The 27140-nt window shown below is 34.2% G+C and overlaps 1 protein-coding gene across 1 annotated transcript in view; it reads right to left on the reverse strand.

Moving 5' to 3' along the window:
• Nucleotides 1-23086, reverse strand: part of LOC132308641 (probable LRR receptor-like serine/threonine-protein kinase At1g53440) — a 43412-nt gene extending 20326 nt beyond the window's left edge. Inside the window, exons 1-19 of the mRNA XM_059806781.1 lie at nucleotides 22756-23086; nucleotides 17886-18042; nucleotides 16405-16476; nucleotides 15697-15765; nucleotides 15513-15584; nucleotides 15359-15430; nucleotides 15194-15265; nucleotides 15053-15124; nucleotides 14850-14921; nucleotides 14693-14764; nucleotides 14519-14593; nucleotides 5426-5494; nucleotides 4882-4950; nucleotides 3760-3831; nucleotides 3633-3674; nucleotides 3503-3552; nucleotides 3005-3372; nucleotides 2575-2770; nucleotides 2362-2496 (exon numbers count right to left, since the gene is read on the reverse strand). Coding sequence (XP_059662764.1) covers nucleotides 2362-2496; nucleotides 2575-2770; nucleotides 3005-3372; nucleotides 3503-3552; nucleotides 3633-3674; nucleotides 3760-3831; nucleotides 4882-4950; nucleotides 5426-5494; nucleotides 14519-14593; nucleotides 14693-14764; nucleotides 14850-14921; nucleotides 15053-15124; nucleotides 15194-15265; nucleotides 15359-15430; nucleotides 15513-15584; nucleotides 15697-15765; nucleotides 16405-16476; nucleotides 17886-18042; nucleotides 22756-22888 — 1939 coding nt within the window. The 5' untranslated portion in view covers nucleotides 22889-23086. The remainder of the gene's footprint in view (nucleotides 1-2361; nucleotides 2497-2574; nucleotides 2771-3004; nucleotides 3373-3502; nucleotides 3553-3632; nucleotides 3675-3759; nucleotides 3832-4881; nucleotides 4951-5425; nucleotides 5495-14518; nucleotides 14594-14692; nucleotides 14765-14849; nucleotides 14922-15052; nucleotides 15125-15193; nucleotides 15266-15358; nucleotides 15431-15512; nucleotides 15585-15696; nucleotides 15766-16404; nucleotides 16477-17885; nucleotides 18043-22755) is intronic.
• Nucleotides 23087-27140: the final 4054 nt, after the last annotated feature.

The raw sequence follows: 27140 nt of genomic DNA on the forward strand, positions 1-27140 counted from the left end.
AACCTGCAGTCATTGGTGGTATGCCCATAGTCTCTATGGTAAGCACAATGTTTGCTTTTGTCCCTCTGCTCCAAGGGTTGTTTCATGGGCTGAGGAGTTGCGAACCTCGTCTTATTCTCTTGGAACAGGCGCGCTAAAGTAGTACGGAGAGGGGTAAGCCTGTCCTCTGTCCTTTGCCTCTTCTTAGGCGCTTGGGTGACTTGTGTGGCGGCATGAGGAACCTTCTGCATCCTTGTGCTTGCAGCTTTCTCTCGAGACTTGTTTTCCACTGTGACGAGGGTAGTGTGCTGTGCACGATGGGCTACGTTTTCCTCCAACCGAATGTAGATTTGTGCCCTAGCGTTCAAAGTCTGCATATCCGGGGGGGAATATTTGATCAAGGATGTGTGAAACTTGGTTCCCTGGATCATTGCCAACTTAAATGTTTCGATTGCCGTGGCAGGGTGGCAATCTGCTATCTCCGAGGCTTCCATGTTAAACCTGGATAAGAAATCTTGCAGAGTTTCTCCCTTCCTTTGCCTTATGGTGAAAAGGCTGGCGATACTTTTCTTTTGCTTCTTATTTCCGCAATACTGGGCTAAGAACATAGTGCATAAGGTCTCATAATCAGGGATAGACTTGTGTGGCCTATTCCTGAACCATTCTAACGCTGCTCCGGTTAAACTGGTAGGAAAAACCTTACACATCCACGGATCGTTATGATCGTCCAGTGCCATCTTTTGCGCCTAATGATCGAGATGCCGAGAGGGGTCTCGTGCCCCATCGAACTGGGTGAAGGATGGCATAGTGAACTTCCTTGGTCTCTCCACAAGGTACACATCGTCAGTAAAGGGGGTCTTGACCAAGGAGTTCTTGTGCTCTCTAGCCATCTCGGCTGGTGTCTGAATTCTTAATAGCTTCTTTTCGTCGAAGGTATCTTGTACGCGTGCGCCATTTGGAACGCCATTGGACCATACCGTAAGCCTATGGCTGGACTCGGCCTGTTCGTCCTGTGCGCGACGCGGGAGATTATCTGAAGCAACCGCCTCGGACCTTGTCCCTTGCTGTTGCTGAACCTCATTAGGTCGAGCCTCGTTGGGTGGTGTCCCGTTGGCCGGAGGCTCGTGAACTGGAGGTAAATTCTAGGTGGGGGGTGGTGCTGCAGCATCGCCTGGTGGTGGTTGTGGCGTTAGCCTGGCCATTGCCGTGTGCAGCGTATGAGTTTGCTGCTGAAGCGCAGCTATCTGGGCGACACGTGTATCGTTTGCTTGCCGGAGTGTCTCAAATTGGTGCAAGAACTCCTCTCGCATCTTCTGCATCAATTCTATCTGTTGATTCATTGCTGACTCTCCGTTTGACATTCCAGATATGACTAAGGATTTGATTTGAAGAACAAGTGGGAGTATATTTTTATACGATTCTCACAGACGGCGCCAAAGTGTAGGTGCAAAATTCCGCTCAACCAATAATGATTGAGAAAAATCAAACTCACTCACTCAAAAACCATAAGAATAAATAAGAATAGTGTATAGAAAAGCGTAGAATTGCTTTCTCCCTTTATTGGAGGTCTGGTCCTCTATTTATACACAAATAGTATTGTAGAATCATGGTAGGACTCGCATTGCTTGTCCTCCAATCCTTTTCCATGTACAATATTCTCCTTAAATGGAGTTCTTTTCTTTGTATAACTCTTCCTATGTAAAATATCTCTCACACGGAAACTTCCTTTGTGTTGAGTCCTTTTCTTATTAGGACTGGACCATAGATGGTGTACTTGGGCCGGATGTAATATGGGTTGGATGACTTCATGAAGGGGCCGGTACTTCCAATGAGGTGATATTGGGCTGGTTAAGGCTTTCATCCAGTGTTGAAGGTCCAACGTAAGTGGTATTGGGCTGAAAGATAATATAATTTGGGCTTGATCCGGACGGGCCTCATATGTCCTTGGAATGTAGATATGTGTAGTGATGACGTGTACGCTTCTTATTGGAGGGAGTTTTTTTCCCTCCACAATCTTCATTCACGGTTTTACTCAATTTACAAGCCATACCCTAAAGTTTGTTATAACTCTCATAAAAGATCTGCACGATCATTACAGAGATTCTTGAGTAGTTTAAGCATTCCAATCCATATTAAATTTCTGTCAAAAGTCAAAACTGGGAGGATTTGTGTTTCAGCAATTCTATAAAGCGAATCTTCAATACGGGTTCTAACTTATACATGGTACAAGAAAAAACATTTACCAGGACATTTTACCAATGCCTTATCCAGATAAAGTTCAAACATCAAGCACCTTTTCCAAGTAGTAACTCAACTTGCATTTGCAATCAAATAGTGAGAAATAACATCATGCGAAGAATTTTGCGTGCTTTTAGATCTCACCTTCATTTTCAAGGTCTTTCCCTCCTAAGTAACCTTTCATTCGAAGTACTAACAAAATCAACCCAAAGACTACGCATGAAGCAGCCACGATACCAACAATAGCTCCAACAGAAAGTCCCGTATCAATATCGAAGTCTACAAGAAAAAGAAAGATACTCTCGTATCAAGCTACTAGAAAAAAAGAGGCACACCCAGAATGAAAGATACACTTACTTGGTGTCACTGAAATAGCAGAGATGAGAGGTCCATATACACCTTTTTCAGGAATTGCATTAGTCCCTTTCCCAGACCAGTATAAGTGGATCTCCAGAGTGCTGCCACTAACATTAACATCATGTACCATTGTGAAGCCCTTGCCAGGACCTCCAGCTTCCTCCATAATGTTAAAATCCTTCCAAATTAGATTCCCCTGCAGAAGAAGTGAAATTAACACAAGCTAGACAAAAGTTAAATAACTTTCTATTTTTAGAGAACCAAAAAAAAAAAAGTAGCAAAGAAAAGCGAGTGTCCTGAAAGCAATTGATGTTTATATGAAATAGTAAAAAAATTAACAAAGTCACGAACTGCACAAGAGCAACGCTGTTTGTGCGGATCAGCACAAGAAGCTTTTCAACTTGCATTAATAAAACTGGCTCTTACTCACTTGGATTGATACATCAAAAATCCGTCTGCCGAGGCTACTATAATTCTGGTCAACCGAAAACATTATTTCAGCAAAGTGGAGACGCACTTTATAACTGCCTTTACGCAAGCAAAGGCCATAGTACTTAAGTGAAGTAGGGGCAAGGCGTGCTGTTCTGTATATCTCATCAAGCTCGTAAGAGAATAAATTATTTGCTTTGTAACTGGCGTCGCTAATATTGTCCATGAAAGCCCCTGTGCTGCTATAAGCCCATTTTCCTTCAGAAACATAAAATTGTGACGGACCGTGTCTCTCTGAGTCTGTTTCATATTCCTTCCCCTCAAATTTTGTTCGATTGCTTCCTCCACAATTGATAAACAGGGAATAGTCTATATATGCAATCAAAATTGTAACATAAGATATTTTCGTTTTTTCTTTTCGGCAAGTATAATATAATATATCTATAGGTAGATAAGAGTTAATTATTATAGTAACAGACCTGGCAGATTTTAAACTTACGCTGGGCATTGTCGCAAGGAAGGTCCTTCTTCAAGCACCAAGGAATACTTCTGTAAGACTTTTAGGTTAGCTAACCCATATTACTTAGATATGCAAACAAAATGCCACTCTTTCTAGGTAAAGAACTTACGAGTTGCTATCCACAGATGAGGACATGCTGGAAGCTAAATTCCTGTTCACCGACATGGAAAGGGGTGATTCGTAAATTATATCGAAGAATCGAATTAATATAGAAGGAATAATGAAAAGAAGCTTACAGGTTTGATGACCCGTCGCAATTGACTTCAGATGTATCTGATTTATCTGTGAAGTTGTTGTAAGACACATCGCTGCAACAGAATTGGCATGACATGCGTGATATTTTCAATTGAATATAATTCTTATTGTTTTAAAGATCGTGTCAGTCAGACACATAATAATGGGAGTATGGGACATGCATATGGGAGTTTGAACATGCACCAAAAAACACATTCAATTATTGAATTTTATTATATTACTGCTTCAAAATTAGTGAAATGTCTATATTAGACATTATGTTACACAGAGACGCCATTTTATTCTAAAAATAAAAATAAATATTAACTAATATGAATATTAGAAATGTATGTGTCTTCCTATTTTAAAAATTGACACATCCTAAGTGTGGATACATTCTCGTACCCCATACATGAACCCAAATCTAGATCTCATTAGCTTTAGAGATCAAGCTCAACCTCATCAAATTTGACAAATCAGAAAAACATGACAGACGTATACATGACATTTTAAAAGTCAAATAAAGGTTGGTGATGTACTAACATGTAGTCACTACTTCTATTTACCAAAGATAGATTAAAAATATATTCTCTCATATATAACCAACTGTAATTTTCCTTCAACTAGGAGGAAAAATTATATAAGAAAAATAGAAATTTTATTTATATGAATCCGTGGTGGTGGATTCTTATCCGACTTTTTCCATTATTTGATCAAAAATTGTTTAATCTTATTTTTGTTTAATTTTATTATTCAAAAAATTCAAAATTGTTTTTAAAGTTCTTTCTCCTTCCCTTAAATTTTTTGTTTTGAAATTGAGTTCAGAGTTCTAATATTGAATGTGTGGTTTGACCATGCTTATTCTATACAATTTTTAGTTTAGTCTTTGTAGGTTTTTCTTTATTTTTGCACAAAGTGTAGAAGAACGACGACTCAAATATCCATAATTTTACACATCGTCAATCATATGTGCGGATAATTCTCATACCCGATACATGAACCCAGATCTAGATCTCACTAGCTTGGAGATCAAGCTCAACCTCATCAAATTTCACAAATTAGAAAAACATGACATGCCTATACATGACATTTAAAAGTCAAATAAAGGTTGGTGATATACTAACATCCAGTCATTTCTTCTATGGAGTAACCAGTACGGTATTGTCCCATTTAGCGAGTTGTTGTTCAAAAACCTACATCCATAGAGATTATCATGATTAAAACAAAAGTACAAACACAAAAGTCAGCTTACTAAATACTCAAATTTTGCTTAAAACCATAATAGTAAACAGATTTACCATAATTTGGAATGCATAATTTTTTTTTTTTTTTTTTTTTTTCTAGTTGGTTCTCACACACACATGCGTCCACCGAGGCTTGAACCCTTGACCTTGTTGGTAATTTGGAATGCATATTTACTTTTTATTAATTTATATATTAAGGATATACTGGTAAAAAATATATATATAAAATCTCTCATTATCTTCTTTCCAACTAAATAAAAAAATGTGTCACCTCATTCATCTTTTCTACTATTCTTTTCATTCAACGAAACAAAAAGTGAGGGAGATTCCTCCTTTTCTCTCTTCCAATCATTTTTTCATCCCTCCTAGGAAATAGAGCATGGAAGATTGTACATGGGACTTATTCTAAAAAAGAATTACTTACATGTAATCAAAATCCAAATTTTCAAATGTCGATGGAATTCCACCTGTCAACCTATTGAAGCTCAAATCTCTGCAAGTGAAAAGTTCATATGACCAAAATGAGATAAAATTGTCGATAAAAACATACAAGATGACTAAAATATGATCTAATCCAAATAGGATAGAGTAACTCCACTTTACTCTCGTAATCTGTAGTCATCAAAAGATGGTAAGTAATCAAAATAGACTTACTTCTTTTGAAAAAGAAAAAACTGTGTGATTGCTATCGCACTATAAAGGGAATCATATCAAATGCTATTATGAAATCAAGTGAATTGTACATAGACACAAGAGAATAAATTCAATTTCATGGATGTCCAAAATGCACTCAATATCTTCTTCAACTGATAAATTCTATACCGAGGACACTGCTTTTTTAGATGAAATAATGAGAATCCACAAAGAGAATACACTACTAAATTACCATCAGTTCGGACATTAACATTAAAATGAGGATTTCCTTCTACTCAAATGAAACCTTCTTTGGTATTTTATTCAGTAAATATTCAAACCTTGTGAAAAGAAAATTAATCAGCAAGTTAAGATAGCAATTGATAGCCCAATGTATCATTAATGACAAACTAATGATGTAGGTTAATTTGTAGATTTATATTGGTTGATGTCTTGGAGATTGTTTAGAGGTTGAGAGACTCATTTGAAAGAGAGAATTGAAAAAAAATAATAATAATAATTGGAAGATCAGGTGTGCAACTAGTTCCTAAGCCATGACTCCAATTCAGCTCCATGACGTCCCAATTCTTAGTAGATACATTTAAACATCATCAAATTGTCCAAAAAGATGAAAATCAGAACAATTAAAACAGACAGAAAGGACAGCGCAGTGACAGATACAAAGTATCAACTCATTTTATGGATTCTTTTCCATTGTCAGACATTGATAACAGTAGAAAGGAATAAGTCAAGTGAAGAAGTCTAAGGACAGAATCACCATGGGTACATGGTGGCCTCACTAATAATTTTTACGTATGTATATAATTTTTAAAACACTATTAAATGCCCTCCCTAAAATTATCCTTTTTCTAAAAATTTCTCTAATACTTTCTTTCTTTTCCTTCAAAGTTCGTACTCTTCTTCTTTTTCTTCCAATTTTTTTTTTAACTCTCTTCAAAAAATATTTACATTCCCTTTCTTCAGTCAATCCTAATTTTTTTTCCTTCAAAGTTCTCTCATATTTTATTTTCCTTTTATTTTCTTTTTCTTCTTCTTTGTTGTTCTTTTTTCTTTAAAATTTTCTTCTTCTTGCACTTATATATGATATATGTACAGTAACATTCTTTTCTCTTTTCTCTTTTTACTTTTATTTTTTTAATCTCTTATTCTTTAAGTTTATTACTGAAATTTTATACACTTAGGGTTTGTTTGGTTAAAAGACTCACCTCCGAAAGCAAAACAGTCATTTTCACTTGTTTTGCTATTGTAGCTAAACAAATGTAAACAGAATTTTTTAAGGAAAAAAAAAAACCCATATGATGTAAATGATCTTTCTTTAAAATAATTTAAACAATTTTTTTATGAAACATTGTGCAACAAATTAGTTACCAAACATGTTTTTGTTTCAGAATAAATAATACCATCAAAAAAAATAAAGCAATTTTTATTTATTACATACGGTTGGAAACGGGGGCATTAAAAAACATAAACTTTGAATGAGATTTTGAATAGATTCCGCTAAGAATTGTTTGCGGATCTACAGACGAGCGCATTATATTTACTTTCTCAAATCCATTTCCGGGTGAATGAGAAATTAGCTCAAAAGTAAGGTGTTTGATAAGCTTAAATAGGTTTGCCAAATGTGGAAATCTTTGTCCCACATCGGAAAAATATTAAAACCTAAAGGCACCATGAGGCCTATATAAACCCCCCCCCCCCAGCCGGGTTCATTCCAAAGCACTCCGATTCAAAATCATTTTCTCTAATTCTGAATTCTCTCCTTCTTCTTCTTCTATAAGTGTCTGTGGGTACGAACCTTTGTCTTTGGGTTTGAGCCTTAGTCAGTCACTCCTAGTCCAAGTTTAGTCAGTCACTTCGAGTTCGAGTTCGAGTCAGAGAGTACTACACCGAGCCGGTTTGCCTATTCTTTTGGTTTGCAGTGCTACTACAAAATGAAGTAAAAGTTGTTGTATCCTGGGAGATAGACGCCACTGAGTCTGTTAGTACCATAGCGGGGCGAATATGTCTTAAGGACATAGAATCAAATTCTAGCCTCGACTTATTTCCAGGTTATTTTATTTGTTTTATTTTATTTTATAAGATATTATATATATAGATTATTATTTTATAATAATAATTATATATATACACACATGATATTTATCCATAATATTTAAATAGTAACACTATAGTGTATGGTATAGTTAGAATATATTTTGGACTACAATCTTAAGACAGATTCTAGTCTCAACCATAAACGATGACAACCAGGGATCAGCGGATGTTGCTTTTAGGACTCCGCTGGCACCTTATGAGAAATCAAAGTTTTTGGGTTCCAGGGGGAGTGTGGTCGCAAGGCTGAAACTTAAAGGAATTGACGGAAGGGCACCACCAGGAGTGGAGCTTGTGGTTTAATTTGACTCAACACGGGGAAACTTACCAAATTGGCAGTGCACGGGGGGCCATTGTCCGCCCCCATCACACGGGATATGTGGGGCGGCGACGCGATGTGAGACGCAGGTAGATGTGCCCTTGGCCGGATCGCTTTGGGCGTAACTTGCATTCAAAGACTCAATGATTCACGGGATTCTGCAATTCACACCAATTTCTATAAATTTGACTGTGGTCTGTATATTTAATATATATCCGAATGGCAAGTATAAGTACTATTATGCCTAATGTTCCCGTTAGTCACGGGGAGAAGCTCGAAAAATTTAATAGGGCGGAGTTTAAAAGGTGGCAACAGAAAATGATGTTCTACCTTACAACTCTAAATCTGAGCAAGTACCTAGCTGAAACTGCCTCAGTGCTAGAAGAGGGAGAAACTGACATTACAAAGCTAGGAGTTGTTGATGCATGGAAGCATGGAGACTTCCTATGCTAGAACTACATCTTCAATGGATTGGACAAAACTCTATAGAGTGAAGTATTGAACCTCTAGCATTAATTCACAGTGATATCTGTGACTTTAAATCTATGCCAACCAGAGGTGGGAAAAAAGTATTTCATTACTTTTATTGATGATTGCACAAGATATTGTTATGTATACTTGTTAAGAAACAAAGATGAAGCCATGGAAATATTTAAACATTACAAGAATGAGGTTGAAAATCAACTTGACAAGAAGATAAAGGTGTTTAGAAGTGATAGAGGTGGTGAATACGAAGCACCATTCGCTGACATTTGATCTGAACATGGTATTATTCACAAAACTACCACTCTTTATTCACCTCAACAGAACGGTGTTGCTGAACGCAAAAACTATACCTTAAAAGAAATGATGAATGCTATGTTGATAAGTTCTGATTTAACCCAGAATTTGTGGGGGGAAGCTTTGCTTTCTGCTAATTATGATCTCAACAAAATACCTCAAAAGAGACACCTTATGAATTATAGAAAGGTCAAAAACCTTCTTATAAATTCTTAAAAGTGTGGAGGTGTCGAGCTAAGGTTGCAGTTCCTACTCCTAAGAAAGTTAAGATAAGACCAAAAACCTTTGATGGTATTTTCATAGGCTATGCACAGAATAGTAATGCATATCGTTTCCTTGTGCATAAATTAAACATTCCTGACATCCATGTCAATACAATTATTGAGTCAAGGAATACTTGTTTCTTTGAGGATATATTTCCTTGTAAAAATCCTCTTAAAAGAAATCATGATTTTGCTAATAACAATATACAAGAGAATATAGACCAAGAGTCTATAGATGATGAAAACTCCTGAAGCTATATTGGAAAATGAGCCACAAAGCTATAAGGAAGCTATGTCTTCTCCTGAAGCTCCTTTATGGAAAGAAGCCATAAATCGTGAAATTGAATCCATCATGCAAAATAATACTTGGGAGTTGGTGGATCTTCCTCCTGGTACTAAACCTTTAGGGTATAAGTGGATTTTCAAGAGGAAGATGAAGCCTGATGGTTCAATAGATAAATATAAAGCTAGGCTTGTTGCTAAAGGATACAAGCAAGAAGAAGGCTTGGATTATTTTGATATATATTCACCAGTCACAAGAATAACATCCATTAGATTATTACTGGCTATTGCAGTATTGCAAAATTTAGCAATACATCAAATGGATGTTAAGACTGCATTCTTGAATAGTGACAAGAAAAGAAGGTGTGCAAACTTGTAAAATCCTTATATGAATTAAAACAAGCACCTAAACAATGACATAAAAAATTTGACAAAGTGATGTTGTCAAATGCTTTTAGAATTAATGAGTGTGATAAATGTGTTTATGCGAAAAACACTCAAAATGGATATGTCATTGTGTGCCTATATGTAAATGATATGCTAATAATGGGTAGTAATGATGTTATAATCAAAACTACTAAAAAGATGTTGACCAAAAATTTCGATATGAAAGATTTAGGCATAGTTAATGTCATACTAGGAATCAAGAATTCTAGAACATCAGATTGTCTAGTATTATCTCAATCTCATTATATTGGGAAAATATTAGAAAGGTATAATAAAGAAGATAGTAGTCTTGTAAAGACTCCTGTTGATGTAAATCTTCATTTATCCAAAAATACTAGTCCTAGCATATCACAACTTGAGTATTCTCGCATTATAGGTTGCTTAATGTATTTGATGAATTGCACACGACCAAACATTATTCAGTTAATAAATTAAGTAGATATACAAGTAATCCAGGAAAGAACCATTGGACTGCAATAATCAGGGTTCTAAGGTATTTAAGATATACCATAAGTTATGGATTACATTATTCTAGATATCCAGCATAATTGAAGGTTACAGTGATACTGATTGGATATCAGATACGAATGATTCTAAATCCACCAGTGGCTATGTCTTTACTATTGGAGGAGGTGTCATGTCTTGGAAATCTTTAAAACAGACTTATATTGCCAGATCTACTATAGAATCTGAATTTATTGCTTTGAATAAAGTTGGTGAAGAAGCTGAGTGGCTTCGTAATTTCTTAGAAGATATTCTAAATTGGCCTAAACCTGTGCCCTCTATATGTATACATTGCGATAGTCAATAAGCAATTGGAAGGGCACAAAGTAATATGTATAACGGTAAGTCTCTACATATACGTCGATGACATAATACCGTTAGACAATTGCTCTCAAGTGGGATAATCTCAATAGATTATATCAGGTTAAAAGATAATTTAGCGGATCCGTTTACAAAAGGTTTGACAAGAAAACAAGTGTATAGTTCATCGAGGGGAATGGGATTAAAGCCGAAAGCTAACGAGTCATCTTAATGGAAACCTAGTTGACTGGAGATCCCAAGATCTAGGTTCAAAAAGACAATAGAAATTCTGAATGGCTCACCAAAAGCACTGGGAAGATTTAATCTTCAACCTATTTTTATGATGAGACAGTGCTACCTACAGCGATGATTAGGATAAGCTATGCTTTTAATGACTCTTATACCTTGGAAATTCAAGTGGGGTATAGTAGGATACTCTTAATAAGTCACCTATATGAGTGTGATGTGGGGCCGCTTCTACGAGAACTTCTAAGGCTAATGTGATGTTTCCGATTTTCACCATTTTTCAATTTTCTGGAATTTTGTCGTTGTAGGGGCATTTTTATCTTTTCCCGTTTTGCGTACCGGACACCGTGGAGTGTGCCGGTTATGTCCGAGAGTTGATTGGGGCATTTCATTGAGTCCAGGACTCTTTGAAATGTAAGGGTGATCATTTTTACATTTTTCTGTTTTTCGGGCCGAACGATCCCGTGTGGGACCCGCTACCGGAACTGTTGCTTATGGGGATTTTAGTTGGGACCATTTGCACCATAATCATTTTTATTTAATGCATTTTATGTGGTGGTAATTTAATGTGTGTGTGTATGTATATGTATATGTATATGTGTGGTGTAAAATGAAACAAAAAGAAAAAGGGAAAATAAAAGAAATTGGTGGGACCCACCACCACCACCTTAAAGGGGTTTGAGACCACAATTCTTGGTCTCTCATTTCTCTCCTTCTCTCCCGCTGCTCTCTCCTTTTCCTCTTTACTTTGCTTTTTCTTTTTCAATCAAAACTTTAGAACTTGATTTCTTCTTCAATCTTTGGAATTTTTAAGTGCCATTTGTGGCAAATCGAAACCCACGATGAGATCTTCAAATCCATACCAGCAATTTCAGCTTTTGGCCACTCTAGGAAGTCCGAAAATTGAGACCCATTTTGAGAGTTTTTGCATCCTAAGAGGTAAGGGTCTCTAATTCCCATTTTTCTTGCACCTTTGTGAATTTTCTACTATAATCCATGTTAAGTATGTTTAACTTGAGTTGATTGTTTTTTTTTAAAATTGATTTACTTGGGTATGTGAAGCATGTTATTGGGTGTATTGTTGGACTTGTATAGAAAGCATGTTTAAATGTTAATTTTCTATGCTTATTATGTTGTTGAATTGGCTAGAAATGATATATGGAAGCTCAGGGAAGTCCTTAGAATTACTTGTCATGCTGCATTATTAATTTCTATATGTTATTGTGTTGACAAAATTGCTAGAAATGATACATGGAAGCTTATGGAAATTTCCTTAGAATTATTGTAATTTCTTTATGTTATTGTGTTGACAAAATTGCTAAAAATGATACATGGAAGCTTATGGAAATTTTCTAAGAATTATTGTAAAGTATGCTTAATATGTTAATTTTTCTATGCCTATGATGCTTAAAAATTTATTGGAACTTTTATGTGGAAGTATGTTAATTGTGTGATAATAATTCTCTCCATTTCCATAGTATTAAAAAGACATGTGATATGCATTCATAGCATGGGCATGAAAAAGGGTACAATGATTTGATAAGAATGAAAAAGGGAATTTTTGGAGAGAATTTGATGAAACGGTTTTGAGAAAACCCGGTCGCAGCGGAATCACCAAAGGGCCGGTGTGTTAATATAGCCTAGAGGGAACTAGGGAGATTGCCCTAGCGTGGTTGAGCTATCTGGGAGCTAAATGACGCTGCGGAGGTACCAAAGGTCAGGGATAATAACTAATCTTTCTCTCGTGTCGCTGCGGAGTCACCAAAGGGCAGGTTATATTAACAATTTGCGAAATGATGGAAGTTTTCTGAAAAATGGGGAGTGACATGCATGACATTGCATTCATGGCACGATATTCTTTTGTTTTGGACTTTAAAATGTATATTGTATTTTTTTTCCGGCTTTGTATAACCCCGTTCCCTATTGTCCTATTCATTGTTTGGATTTACGGGGCTACAAGAGGTGGGTCTTAGGCACTACCTACTGAGCAATTTGCTCACCCCATTACATTTAACATTTTTCAAGACACGGATGGCAGGTGGCGGACGACGCTCCTCCATAGGGTTTGATGGGTTAGTAGACCGTTTTGACATACTTTGTAGCTATAATCTTATTTTATTATTATTATTTATTTATTTATTATTACTTATTTTTTTTATAAACCCGGAATGACACGTATAATATGTATTGACGTAGGAAAGAATGGTGTTATCTCTAGTTGACCTCGGGTTCGGTTAAAGACCTGGCTAACGGTTCGGACCTACGGGTTCGGGTCGTTACAGCTAAGTTTTCTACAACACTCATGAAATAGCAGGAGTTGTTCAGGGCCATATGAACACAACCATGAGAACCGACTTTGTGCGGGAAGCAACTGTGTGTTTGCTATTGTCTTGGTTTACATCAACGGTTGAACAGTTCAAGACATCATGTTCACTGGTTAGCCAATAAATCCGATAGTAATACACTAGGGAAGGTTCAAGGCCAAAAGCTACCTATCCTGATGCAGTTATTTTCTAATATTACTCTCTCTAGTGTCTGTATCTTCTTCATTTGCAATTTACACAAATTTCCATTCATGTGGTAGATTGTTGGAAACGGAGGGCATTAAAAAACATAAACTTTGGATGAGATTTTGAATAGATTCCGCTAAGAATTGTTTGCGGATCTATAGACGAGTGCGTTCCTTTCCGCAAGGAGATAAACGTGGTATATTTACTTTTTTAAATCCGTTTCCGGGTGAATGAGAAATTACCTCCAAAGTAAGATGTTTGATAAGCCTAAATGGGTTTGCAAAATGTGAAAAATCTTTGTCCCACATCGGAAAAATATTAAAACCTAAAGGCACCATGAGGCCTATATATAACCCCCCCTTGGGTTCAATTCCAAAGCACTCCAATTCAGAATTATTTTCTTTAATTCTGAATTCTCTCTTTCTTCTTCTATAAGTGTCTGTGGGTACGAACCCTTGTCTTTGGGTTCGAGCCTTAGTCAGTCACTCCTAGTCCAAGTTTAGTCAGTCACTCCGAGTCGAGTTCGAGTCAGAGAGTACTACACCAAGCCGGTTCGCCTATTCCTTTGGTTTGCAGTGCTAAAAGTTGTATCCTGAGAGATAGACGCCACTGAGTTCGTTAGCACCATAGCGGGGCGAATCTGTCTTAAAGATATAGAATCAAATTCTAACCTCGACTTATTTTCAGGTTATTTTATTTGTTTTATTTTATTTTATAAGATATTATATATATAGATTATTATTTTATAATAATAATTATATATACACACACATTATATTTATGCATAATATTTAAATAGTAATACTATAGTGTATGGTATAGTTAGAACATATATTGGACTACACATACTATATGAATTTTTGCACTGTTACTATACTTCTATTTTTCAGTGTGTAGTCTTTGTTGCACTGTTAGTTGGGAGATAAAAAAAAAAAACAATAAAATGTTCACTGTGCCCCCAAAACAAATTATTGGCTCCATCCTTGAGTGGAGTCACCCGGTTTCAAAGCATGAGCTTAAATTTGGAAATTCTATATGTAAAGGTATCAAATCAGCAGCAGGTCAGAAAAATAGAGAGAGAAACCATGCTTCTCTATGAGAGTACATTAGAATAAACTTACAAAATTCTGAGTTCAGTAAAATGATTATCAATGTATTTAGGAATTGAATCATTTATTAAGCAATTTCTCAGTATCCTGTGCCACAAAAACATAAAAACATGGTCAGCTGACAGAACCATAAAATTTGGTAACATCTTGGATGTTCTCCATGAAATATATTCATATTCAACTCACAGGTACTGCAAGTTTTTCATATCCCGTAGATCAGGGAAACTCGAGTTTGGTCCATTCAGATCAGATATTCTCCTGAAAATCAAATGCAACGGATCAAATTACTTCGTTTTAACTGTAAAGCATTCAATAGCTTTTAGATGGTTAGCTTTTTGCTCACAATTCTTTTAAGTTTTTCAGGTTGGATATGGTAGATGGTAAGGGTCCATCCTCAAATGTTCCTTGCATATCCCTGCAACAGATTGAGTTGAACATATATTTGAGATATCAACAATTAGCAATAAAATTTAAGAAGAAATTTCGTTATTTTCTCCAGGGAGGGGAAAGGATTGGCTGATCAATGAAAAGAACTATCATACTCACAGTCTGGTAATGTTCGTCCAGTTCCCAATCCAATCAGGTATCTTTCCAGATAGTTTACTCCCATCTATAGTACTGCAGGAGTAAAAAGTATTAAAATTTCTGAAACTCAAGATCATAAATGCCAAAACAATTAACACTTACAATTCCGTTAAGTTCTTTAGCTTGCTGAATTCATCTGGCAGTGTTCCGTTAAAATTGTTAGCAGAAAGATGGCTGCAGAAAAGCGTTATGTATTTGAAACCGCATGAGAAAATTAAATCAGTCCAATGGCAAGAGTGTTTATTTCTCCACTGACTAGTGTCTTACAGTCTACTCAAGCGGCTCAAATTTCCAAGGTTCCGAGGAAGAGGTCCTCCAAGCTGATTAGTTTCCAAGATCCTAGATAACAGAGTTAGAATTTATTCAAGATAAAGCTTTATCTATTACTCCAATAGACATCGACCTGTACTCCATCACTTACAGCTCCACAAGGGTAGAAATGTCACCAATTTCTTTAGGAATCGAACCACTGATTCGGTTTACCCCAAGGGACCTGTAGCGTACCAATTATTAAAGTTTAGCCAACCAGTCCAACTACTCCATAAATAAATATCTAACAAGAAAATGGCCCTTAAAGATTTGAAACAATATAAAAAGAAACTTACAGAATGGTCAGAGGGAGTCGAGAAAAAGATGTAGGAATCGATCCATTTATGTAGTTGCGAGTGAGATCACTGTGTTGATAAAAGAAGCCTCACTCAGTTTCTATCAGTTTCAGACGGTCACCTGATACTAATAAAGCCAATCTTCGATATGGGTTATACCATATGTTGGAGGGATTATAGTTGTAGAAAATATGGCACAAAGTTTAGTTAAGATTGCATTCTATTATAAAATTTACAGAAAGAGATTCCTCCACTACATAGTGTGGCATTTAACCTCAAATCATCATCAAATAAATTTACAATAGGGCTTAAGTTTATAAAAGTAGGCATGCTTCAGTGTGTCATCAAAATTGGAGCAACATGTTGTGTATTATATAGAACTTGATCATACCACCACACAATAATCACCAATAAAAGTTCCCAGATATCCTTAATTTCAAACTACTAAGGAAACCAAACAGGCTTGCCTGCAATTAAGGACAACATAATAGACTTATCTCAGGTAATATTGAAGAATAGATACCAACTTAAAATTCCTAGGGACATCCCAAAAAATAATAATAAATAAATAAATAAAAATAGTGCTTATAGTCTTCATAGTGTAGAAAATCTATTTTAAGTAATTTATGAATAAACCTAATACACCAACATGGCTGATGTGTCAGTATGCTGATGGATTTCTGAAAGCAACTTAAATGTGTCACATACATTTCTTGCAGGTAACTAAGATTTGCAAATTCTGCTGGTAGTTCTCCTTTTAAATTTTGACGCTTCAGCAGACTGCAATTCAAAACAAGGAAAACTGAAATCAGAGAAAGGAACATAGAATAATTAAGCACTGCGTTAAACCTAGGGATCATTGTAGTCCCTAAAAAAAATTAATATGGTTAGGCCCGTCAAGTTTCACCAGTACATTTATTCTTGAAAGTGGAACAATGATATGAACTTATGGTAGAGACAGGCATATGGCATTCAGTGATGTATCATGACCTGCTGTAGTTGCAGATTAAGGACTGTTTTGCAAGTCAATGCAAACAGAAAACTAGAAATTCATTTTTGACCATGTAAACTTAGCTACCTGCAAGTTGAGTATGCCAAAAAAGCAACTAATCATTCATGAAGAATGTTTCTTATTACAATGAAGTAAAATTTGTTCCTAACTAGTATGCCAAACTAAAGTTGGATCCAAGAGGAACAGATAGTGATTTGCAACAACTTAGAATCATCAATAGCAAATTCTGGCCAATTAGAGTTTGCAGAACATTTAGATTTTATGAAGTTTAAAGACACTATTTGCACCCTAACTAGCTTGAACTCCACACTACGAATGATTTGAGAATTTATTATATTTATTTAAATATTCTAATTTAGGTTTTCAAACAATAATAATAAACCCCAAACTAAAAGCCTTCCTTATAAAGGCCATGGTCTGCACCACTGTGTAATTGGCTTTGGAGTAAGAATAATTTCAAGCATAAGCATCAAGAAGGAAACACAGATGGCATCATTCTAATTTAAGAATTCAAAAAATCCAGAGCACCATCCAGTTGATGGTTTAGGACGTGTCCTAGACCTATGATATAGCAGGACACTGGGACAAAAACATAATATATTTCAGTCTGACTACACTCTAAACAAACCAGGAAAAAACTAATAATGGAAGCATGAAGGACACTGGCGCAAAACCTGACAATATTCCATTGATTTATGTTAGTGTTTATCATACTGCTTGGCTTAGAAAACAGATCTCTTTTATGTAACAGAGCAATTAAAGTTTCAGACCAGATTAACCAAAACCATTGGAACTTCTCATTTCCGACACAAGATCAGTTCCAGGGATTGGAATGTTGATTAATCTAAATACTCCTCTGCTTTTGATTCAAATTAAGCATGGTGCTCAACCGTTAAATGTGGTGGATCCCAACCTCAGACCCAACTTATCCCAATGGACGAGATATATAAAGGTTGAAAAGTGATAAAAAAAATATTAGAGTTATGCAGCCAAAAGGACTTATATTTTTTGCAATCATTATTTCCATGCATCCCGAGTTTAGTCTATACATGATAAAGTCGATATCATATCTCATGTATTTAAATTAGTATCGCTTTCTTAATCCTTATTTGCATGCCTTGCATATATGTATGTATATTACAGGGGAAAAGTAAAGGACAGTAAAACACGGCCGTACATGTTTGTGACGTGGCAGACTGTGTTGTTTGCGTAGCTGCAATTGCAAGTAACATTATGATCAGTAGTCCCAGTCGTAAAATTACCCCCACTGCAAAATGTTTGGCTAATGTTCCAGTAAATCTGCAGTCTTTTTGATATCGTTTCAAGAGCCGTAACTGTTGCACACAAGTGAAATTAGCAAAAAAAAATTATTAATAATTCCAAAATTTTAATAAAATATTTGTCACTTACAATTTCTTTAAGAACATTAATTCTATCTTGGAGAACTGTTAACTGATGATGTAATCATTGTACTTTTTTATTATTTAATTTTTTATTTTTAATTGCGAACAACTTTTATGTCATATTTTCTCAACAGAATTCAGGCTATTAGTATTAAATGAGAATGCCATAAGTAAATTCTTGATACTATATTTGTACAAGAACCATGCTATTCCCACCAATGGAAGTATAACAGAAACCATGAGCTGATTGTGATCTATAGGTGTGGGTATCATTTTTCTTTGTCCAAAATAATAAAGCTCAATCCAAGATGTTTTTTCCTTTTACTTAGATGTTCGTAATTAATGTTCATGGTATTTATACATAACCAAAACTATGCAGTAGATAAATTATTACATGCTCCCGGAATTTTCAAAAAATAATATAATATTCATAAGAACCTAATTACCTAATTACTTAACGAGAGAGAATAATATCTTTTTTATCCAAAAAAATCAGTAGGGGCAAGACTATTGCTTTGTTTGGTTGGAGGGATGGAAAAATAGATGGAAGAGATAGGGGAAGGGATGGATGAGGTATCTCTAGGGAATGGAAGGTGTCTCCCTCACTTTTTGTTTGGTTGAATAGAATGGATAGTAGTAATGATGGATGGAGTAACATATTTTTTTTGTTTGGTTGGAAAGAAGGGAAATAGGGTTTTTATATTCTTTTTACTAATATGCCCTCAATATTTAAAAATTTTAAAAATTCTATTTCTATTCTAAATTTTTAGGAAGGTTATAAATGGAAAATCGATATTTGTATTAGTTATTATTTCTTTCTCTCTCCTCTTCCTCCCAATTTTGGGCGGATAGAGAAATACAAAGGAAGCATCCCTCTTTGCTTCCTCCCACTTTTCCCTTCCCTCCAACCAAACACTAAAAAGTTAGTTTATCCCCCCTCTCATCCATCCCTCGTCAATCCTTCCCTCCAACCAAACATAGCACATATAATGGAGTATTTTCAAAAATTTAGTGGGGGAATTTTTTTAATTTTAATAAAATATATAGATAATAATACAAATAAAAAATAAAAAAAAAATCACCCCCACTGTGCCTATTGTCCATGGCTGTCTGGACCAATTAAGTGCTGACACACAAGCAAAAAAATTAAATAAAATCATTACAAAACTCACATTTGCTTAAGTATCCCAATGTGATTAGCTAGGATCAATGTACATGTTTCAGATGGGAGAGTATGGCACATTCAAAACAAACAAAGTAATAAGTCGCTTATATTTGACCAAATCCTTCTACAAAACATAAGAGACAAAACAAATGACCCTACCACCAGAAGCGGAGCCCCAAGGGCACGTGTCCCTTGGCCTAGCCCCATTTATCATAATTAGGGTTGCAATTCGGTCGGGCCCAACCCGAAATAACCTGAGCCTAACCCGAAATTTTGTGGGCTTGAGCCCAACTTGAAATTTTGTGAGCTTGGGCAATATTTTTCTAATTTCGGCTTGGCCTGAGTTATATATTTTGAGCCCGAATTCAATTCAGGCTAGGCTTGGGTTGATATGGTTGAAGCCCGAAGCCCAACCCGAGACCGAAAATATTATATATATTTATAATTATACTTAAGTCACAAGAGTGTAGTAGCCAAATTGGTAGTATACTTGGGATTTATGCTTAATGTTTTATGTTCAAGTCATGGGTGCAGCATTAATCGACTTATTTTCAAACCCGCCCGAGTTGCAGCCCTAACTATAATATATATACTAAATTCATATAATGACCCCTTAAAATTTTAATTTTTTAAAATTATCTCTTAAATTTTGTATTTTCATCTCTTTTTTACTATTTAAATTCGTTTAATTTCCTTTAAAAAAAGTCAAAATTTTCTTTTTGAATCAAACTCCAATTTTTTTCCCTTTCAAAATTCTCTCATTTTTCTTTCTTTTTTAAATTTTTTGTTTAACCATTTATCTTTTTTAAATTACTCATTGATTGGCCTATTATTTTGAGTAATTTTCATTTAACTCTTGATTTATAGAATCTATATTTATTATCGTGATTATTAATTTTTTTTCTTTTTTACATGGTGTCCCCCTGAATTTAATTTATGGCTCCTCCTTTGCCTACCACCTTAAAAAAACAACTGGCATCACATTACACACATATTTAATACAATACAGTTGGTCTCATCTTCATGGAGATGGGGTTGATATGCAAGATCAAAATTCCTTCTTCCATTTTTTACGGTTCTCTTTGATTTTTACCACTATCATTTCTGAATTTCACAGCCAGATGGTGAAATTTTACTTACAAATAAATAGTAACAAATTTTAAACTTGTGAAATTGTATCATTATAGTAATAAAATTAAGGGCAAAGTACAAAAAATCCCACTTGACTTGTAGCCATTTCTAGTAAACCCCTTTATCTATTTTTTTTTTACCAAAGAACACCTCTTGACTTGTAGCATTTTTCCAATAAATTCTCCTTGTCTAATTTTTGACCAAAGAAGCCCCCTCAACTATCTGAGGGAGGTAAAATAGTTGATATTTGGACCAAAATGCCCTTTTATTTAAATCTTAATTCTCTCGAATTTCAAAAATTCATATCTCACAAACTAAAAATTGTAAATAATATATGCACGGAAAGTTTATGAAATAAGGATTCCATAAATATAATATTTGTGCAACAAAACTTCATAACCAGAGAGAAATAAGCAATCAATCTACTCCAACAATCTTATTTTATTTTTAATACTCGAGATATTTGCAAGAAATTTTTTAGAATTATTCATTTACATATAGAGCACAATATATATAAAAAATTTAGCTCCAACAGAAATCGATTTCATGATATATCATATTTTGCGTCAAAGTATTTTCATTCTTTTATAGCCTAACAATTTTATTAAAAAAAATCAAAATGAATATTCGGTCTCTACTGGGGCTTATTTTTTTTTATATGTTATGCTCCATATGAAAATGAATAATTCAGAAAATTTTCTTGCAAATAACCAAAGTATTTTTAAAAAATAAAGTAAAATAAGACTATTGCAGTAGATTTTTAAATTGTCTATTTCTCTTTGATTATGAAGTTTTGTTAAACAAATTTTATATTTATGGAATCCTTGTTTTATAAGCTTTCCGTGTATATATTATTTATAATATTTAGATATATGGTTTGTGAGATATAAATTTTTGAAATTCAATAAAATTAAGATTTATATAAAAGAGCATTTTAGTCTAAATATCAACTCTTTTACTCCCCTTAAATAGTTGAGGGATGTTCTTTGGTAAAAAAATTAGACAAGAAATTTTTTTATAAAGTTACAAGTTGAGAGAGGGTTATTTGATAAAAAAATTAGAGGAGGAGTTTATAGAAAAAGACTACAAAGTTAAGGGTTGTTGTGATTTGTCCTAAAATTAATAATTGATAGTGATAAAATTTCCTAGAAAACTGCGAATGAATTTTTTCTTTTTATTTTATCCAGATACATAACAGCCATAGTAACAGTCACATCACATGTATTGCTTGACCAGTCTCAACCATATAACAGTATGCTTATCTGATTATACAATAGTGAAATATATTTTGGTATCAATATTTTTTATTGGTGATAGCCATCAATGGTAAATTGTTAATCAGACATACAGTATCAACCATGTGACTTTGCTTATATGATTATAGAATAGTCGAATATATATATTCTCTATAAATATTTAAGGATAAAGTATCTGATTATAGAATGTGGGGTTGGGAATTTTATCAATTTTCATATTTTAATGGTGAAATCAAACACTTGCTCCATCTTTGACGGGTCTGTATTGGTAGGTAACAGGATAAAGGTTGTGATGGTTGGCAGATTTATATTATGAGTATTGCTATTTAAAAATAATTTTTCTTACATTATAAATGTCTGATTCTCCAAAGAATCAATATGATGCACAATATTCTCTAAAAAATAAAAATAAATAATAATAATAATAATAATAATAATAAATAAATAAATAAAAATGACAGGACAGTACAGTAGTGCACCATATTCTCCATTTTAATACAATATCCAAAAGATTTATATTATGTGTGGGCCCTCGTAATTATGCTTAGGACGTGGGTTGCGATTCTTGCAATCACATAGCAAGGAAAGTGGGACCAACCTCCAAAGAGTGTAGTTTGATGACATGATGCAATTATCGCTATCCAACAGAGGCAATGCAGCAATACTTGAAAAATAAAAAAATTAATTAATTGAAACATGAGAATCTTGAACTGCCTAATCTCCTCTGAGTTTGTGGCTCATGCTAATGAGATAAAAGATGGATGACCACCAATTTCAATACAGTTCCATGGCTATTTTGCATTGAATTATGCTAATCAATTAACTAAAAATGTGAAGGGCACAGAGGTAGGCAGAACTGTAAAATCACACTTGGCTGAACCAAGGCAGCAAATATAATTTAACCAAAAGAAACACTTGGAATTTTGAATAAAACGCATCAATTTCCAGAGATCAGAAGAGAATAGTAAGAGCATATATTCACTGGTGAAGGTCTTAATTTATGGAAGCAAAACGGAGAGATTAATGAAGATAATAACAGAGAAAGCACACAAATCGGTAAAGCTGATAGACAGTAGGGAATTGAATTTGTACCTTCTTCATCTGGTAGAAGTTGAGCGACGGATCTAAATTCAGTAAAACAGTTCAGAACCAGAGATACAAAGAGAAGATGAGTGAATATTTTCTTCAAAGTGGGGGATGAGCCTGTGTTGAAGAGAGACTCCATCTTCTCTGCAACTCCAATTCGGCCGCTATATATATATAGAGACTGTAGAGAGAGCAATTCAGAGAGAGATGGTGGTTAAAACGGTGGGTTTAGGGCAAGGCGGGAAAGAAAAAATGGTAACTGGAATAGAAAGAAAAGTTGATTTATTTGAAAGATTGAAATATTCCAAACCCAAAGAGAGACTTTCGAGAAAGATCAAAAGCAAGAAAAGAGGGGCTTGGGATTACGTGTACCTGGAAAGTCTTTAATTTGGGGAGTCAAAAGCGGCTCAAGTAAAAGTCGTTAATTGCAACAAAATTGGATTTATGTTAGTGAAACATCGCAATCAATGTGATAGGACGAAAACGGACCCCATTTAACGTGATGCAGTACAATTGATACACTCCATCGTGAATTTTTTTTTTTTTTTTTTTTTTTTTTACAGTACATGCATTTTGTGCTTGCCTCTGCCTTTTAATTAATTAATTATCTCTTCTTCTTTTTTTTATGAATATTAATTCTCTCTTTTTCATGTATAAATGATATAAACACAGTAATCTCTCTTGTGAGCAAAAAAAAAAAAAAGAAAAGAAAACATTATATTCACTTTAACACCATAAAAAAATATTGAATTAAGAAAAACACGAAAGTAAAACAAAAATTTAATCATCCCTAATCTTACAGCACTAAAAATTAAAATGTGACTCACTCATCCTCACATTAGTAAAACCATGTGCAGATTAAAAGTAAAGCAATCTCTGATTGAATTTCATGTATTATGGGCTGATCGACCAGTGCTAACTTTTAGAACTCGTTGCTTTTATTTTACATATCAAAATTTGTCTTTTAAATCTTTAAAATTTATGTTAGTTACAGAGGCACACTCTGAAATTGTGTGGGAGGTTCGACTCACCGTATCTTTCTAAGTAAATAAACACCACATTTTTTTAACTAAAAAAACAATAAAGACTACATAAAACAGTGGCAAAATTTATGAAATTAACTCCAATGAAATTACAAAAATAAACCCATCATATAAATTTGTTCCCACAAATTAAAAGGCCACCCCCTCACAAATATAACCAAAAGAAAAAAAAAGAAAAAAAATAAATCTATATACTTTCGTCTCTGTAAATCAAGGAGTATCAAGACTCCAAAGTCCATATATCCAAACAGATTTACCATTCCCTGTACATTAAGGAGTACCAAGACTCCAAAGTCCATATATATATCCAAACAAATTTACCATTCAATTGAAATTATCAAAAAAGGGAAAAAAAAATCATCAAATTTGATAAGGTTAAGTGCAAAAAACCCTTCTCTACTATCGATATAGTGCATATCAGTCCCCTGTGTAGTAAAAACCCCCCCTATACTATCAATTTGATGCGAATAGGTCCGTAGTGGTGTAAAATGACGATAATACCCTCACTTCAGTTGAATAAATTAATGATTATAAATACAGGCCATGTAAAACGATCATTTTGTCCAAGTTTGTATAAAATGGGATTTGTTTGACAGAAGGATAATATAAACCTCAAGTTGTATAAAATAGGGATAACCTAAACCTGAATATAATTAAATCTAAAACTAAACATGCCCTTTTATATTTTAAAATATAAATAAATTTATCATATATATATATATATATGCACACCATATATCATTAGGGCAAATCATTTTAGCCTCCGCCTCTACCTGCATCCCCCCCCCCCCCCTGTGCAACTGCAAACTACAAGAATCAGAAGTTCAAAACCCATATATTTTAGTTTATCTATCTGCTGCAAGAATCAAAAGTTCAAAACCATATCGACATATTATTTCATATTGTTCAAAAAATCAAAACTCATATCTTTCTGTTTCCATTGCCTGCTGTTCCAGTTCGGGTTCGCCATTCGCAAGTTTCTGCCGCTGTTCCAGTTAGGGTTCGCCCTTTTTTTTTTTTGACTTGGTCTTCTCTCCTCTCTCTCATCACCTTCTCTTTTGACCAACAGTAAAAAAAGAACCAAAAACTTAATTAAATGACATGCCAGCACTTAACCCTATGCTCCATCCACCGTGTTCCTCAATAAAATATCTGGCTCATTAAAAAAATTAAAGTAAAATATTTATCAGGAAGGAAAACAAAAGAGAAAAAAAGAAGAAGGTAAAATAAGATATGCATGTCACAAACCCATAAACATATATGAGTTGTACAAGTACCCCCCATTCCAGTTCTAGAGTATTTAGCAGACTCAATCCATTCTCCAACGATAGGTGGGACAACAGATACCATCAAGAAGGTTCCTATTAGCTATGAAAGAATGAAAGATCCAGCCCTGCAAATGGTAACAAATTGAGATTAGATAACAAACATTTGCTGCTCTGAAAGTACAAGCCCAGCCAGCATTATTTATGCTGGGGAAAGGAAGGGGGAAAAGCATAAACAATCATTCAAACTATTTAAATAACTTTCGAATTATTCATGATGCTTGCAACATGCATAAATAATGTCAATAATGGCTTTAAGAATCATTATTGCTCGGATGTGATCCAAAAACTTCTTATATAAGGAAATTTTCTGCTTGTACCATGAATAATATTCATTTCAGGAGAATGCTTTTTAACATAGGGGTGATTCATTCACTGATCTGTTTGTTCCTTGAACATCCAATTGGGTTACATGATGCGGATGGGTAGGCAGAGGCATGAAAATGGACAGCTAGCAGTTTTCGGGGTCCTTAAATGCACAATTGGTGAGGGCCTTTTATGCACAAATGGTGAGGGGCAAAATGGAAAACAAAAGGGTAAAATGGAGTTTTTAATTTTACTTTTTGTAAAAAGTGGTTAGAGGGACCGGTTATGCATCTTTTTTTAATTTTGTGGACTTGCATGCACATTTTAAAAAGTAGGGACTAGTTTTACACAAAATCTATATATCAGGTTTTTTTTTGCACTTAACCCAATCTGATATGCAATCGAAGCCAAGAGAGATGAGTTCCACTATGAACTAACAATCTAAACTATTGGAATCCATAGAAGAGTAGCTAAATTCATTTTTATTTTCTTTAATGAAGTATCTAGGTTTGTTATTTTACCTTAATGATATTTAATGGTAATAAAAAGAATGAATAAGTTTCTTAAAATAGAGAAAATAAAATTAATTAACTAATTGTATTAAAATTACAATTAAAAGTGACTATAATATTTTCTGTTCATTAGTGAGCAGTTGAACACCACTTTATATATATATATACATAATTTTGTATTTATGTAAATTTGCTGAGCTATAGCCTATAAGTATTTAATAGATAATAAAATGAAACCATTAATTTTTTTCTTAATTTTATATTACTCCGTATATTTTTCCTTTTGTCTATGAAAAGTATGCATAATAAAGACACGGCAGTTGTAGATGATACATAGCCATCATGATGCACTTAATTTCTTCTTTGTAAAGTCATGCACTCAGTTTGAACTTTGAATGCACAAGAACTCTTAGCATTGCTTTTTTAGAGTGGGAACTGAGCGAATACATTATATACATACATATATATATCATAATTTTCTTACCATGCATGCATATTCATAGTCAACTTGTTTTTCTTTTTACTTAAAAAAAAAAATTATATATTTGGATCAAAAGATGTAATTAAATTCTCAATAATTCAAATCACCAATTCATTTATTTTTAATTAATAACATGAAATTAAATAAATACTTACACACACAAATGCTAACTGTGAGTGACGACGAACCCTTTCATCTCCTTCCATAATAAGATTCGTAATTTTTTTTTTTTTTTCAATAATTAATGAACAGAGATATCTATGCCTTAACGAAACCGATGCCCATTGATAATTGATAAGGGGTTAACTTAAATCGAATTGTGAACTTAGATGTAATTTGTATATAATTGCATTAATTTTAAATTTATCTTGTAATTACGTGTACGAAATACATATTCAATCATAATCAAAATATATTTATTACCATGTTGAATCTTATTCGAAAATTGGTTTCACGTGACACTTGAAGGGAAAATGCATGCACAATTGTTTTCATGCATGTGGGCTGTGGAAAATTCCAAAAGTTTAAAAGCATTCCTACGAGGAGCAAAGTGGTCTAATTAGACAACTCGGTTACCAAAAGTTTGTTATTATTTTTAATTCATCAGAGTAAACGCGTTGAACTTGTACCTCAAAGAACCGCGGGAAAAAGTTGATGCGTTTTGTTTGTATTGTAGACAAAATGCAACCTCATAAAATGCTTTGGATACTGGCCGGTGCAAAAG

Source organism: Cornus florida, unplaced genomic scaffold (genome assembly GCF_030987335.1).
Source record: "Cornus florida cultivar Cherokee Brave unplaced genomic scaffold, ASM3098733v1 CherokeeBrave_3.0.0_Hap2_Chr05, whole genome shotgun sequence".
Lineage (NCBI taxonomy): Eukaryota > Viridiplantae > Streptophyta > Magnoliopsida > Cornales > Cornaceae > Cornus > Cornus florida.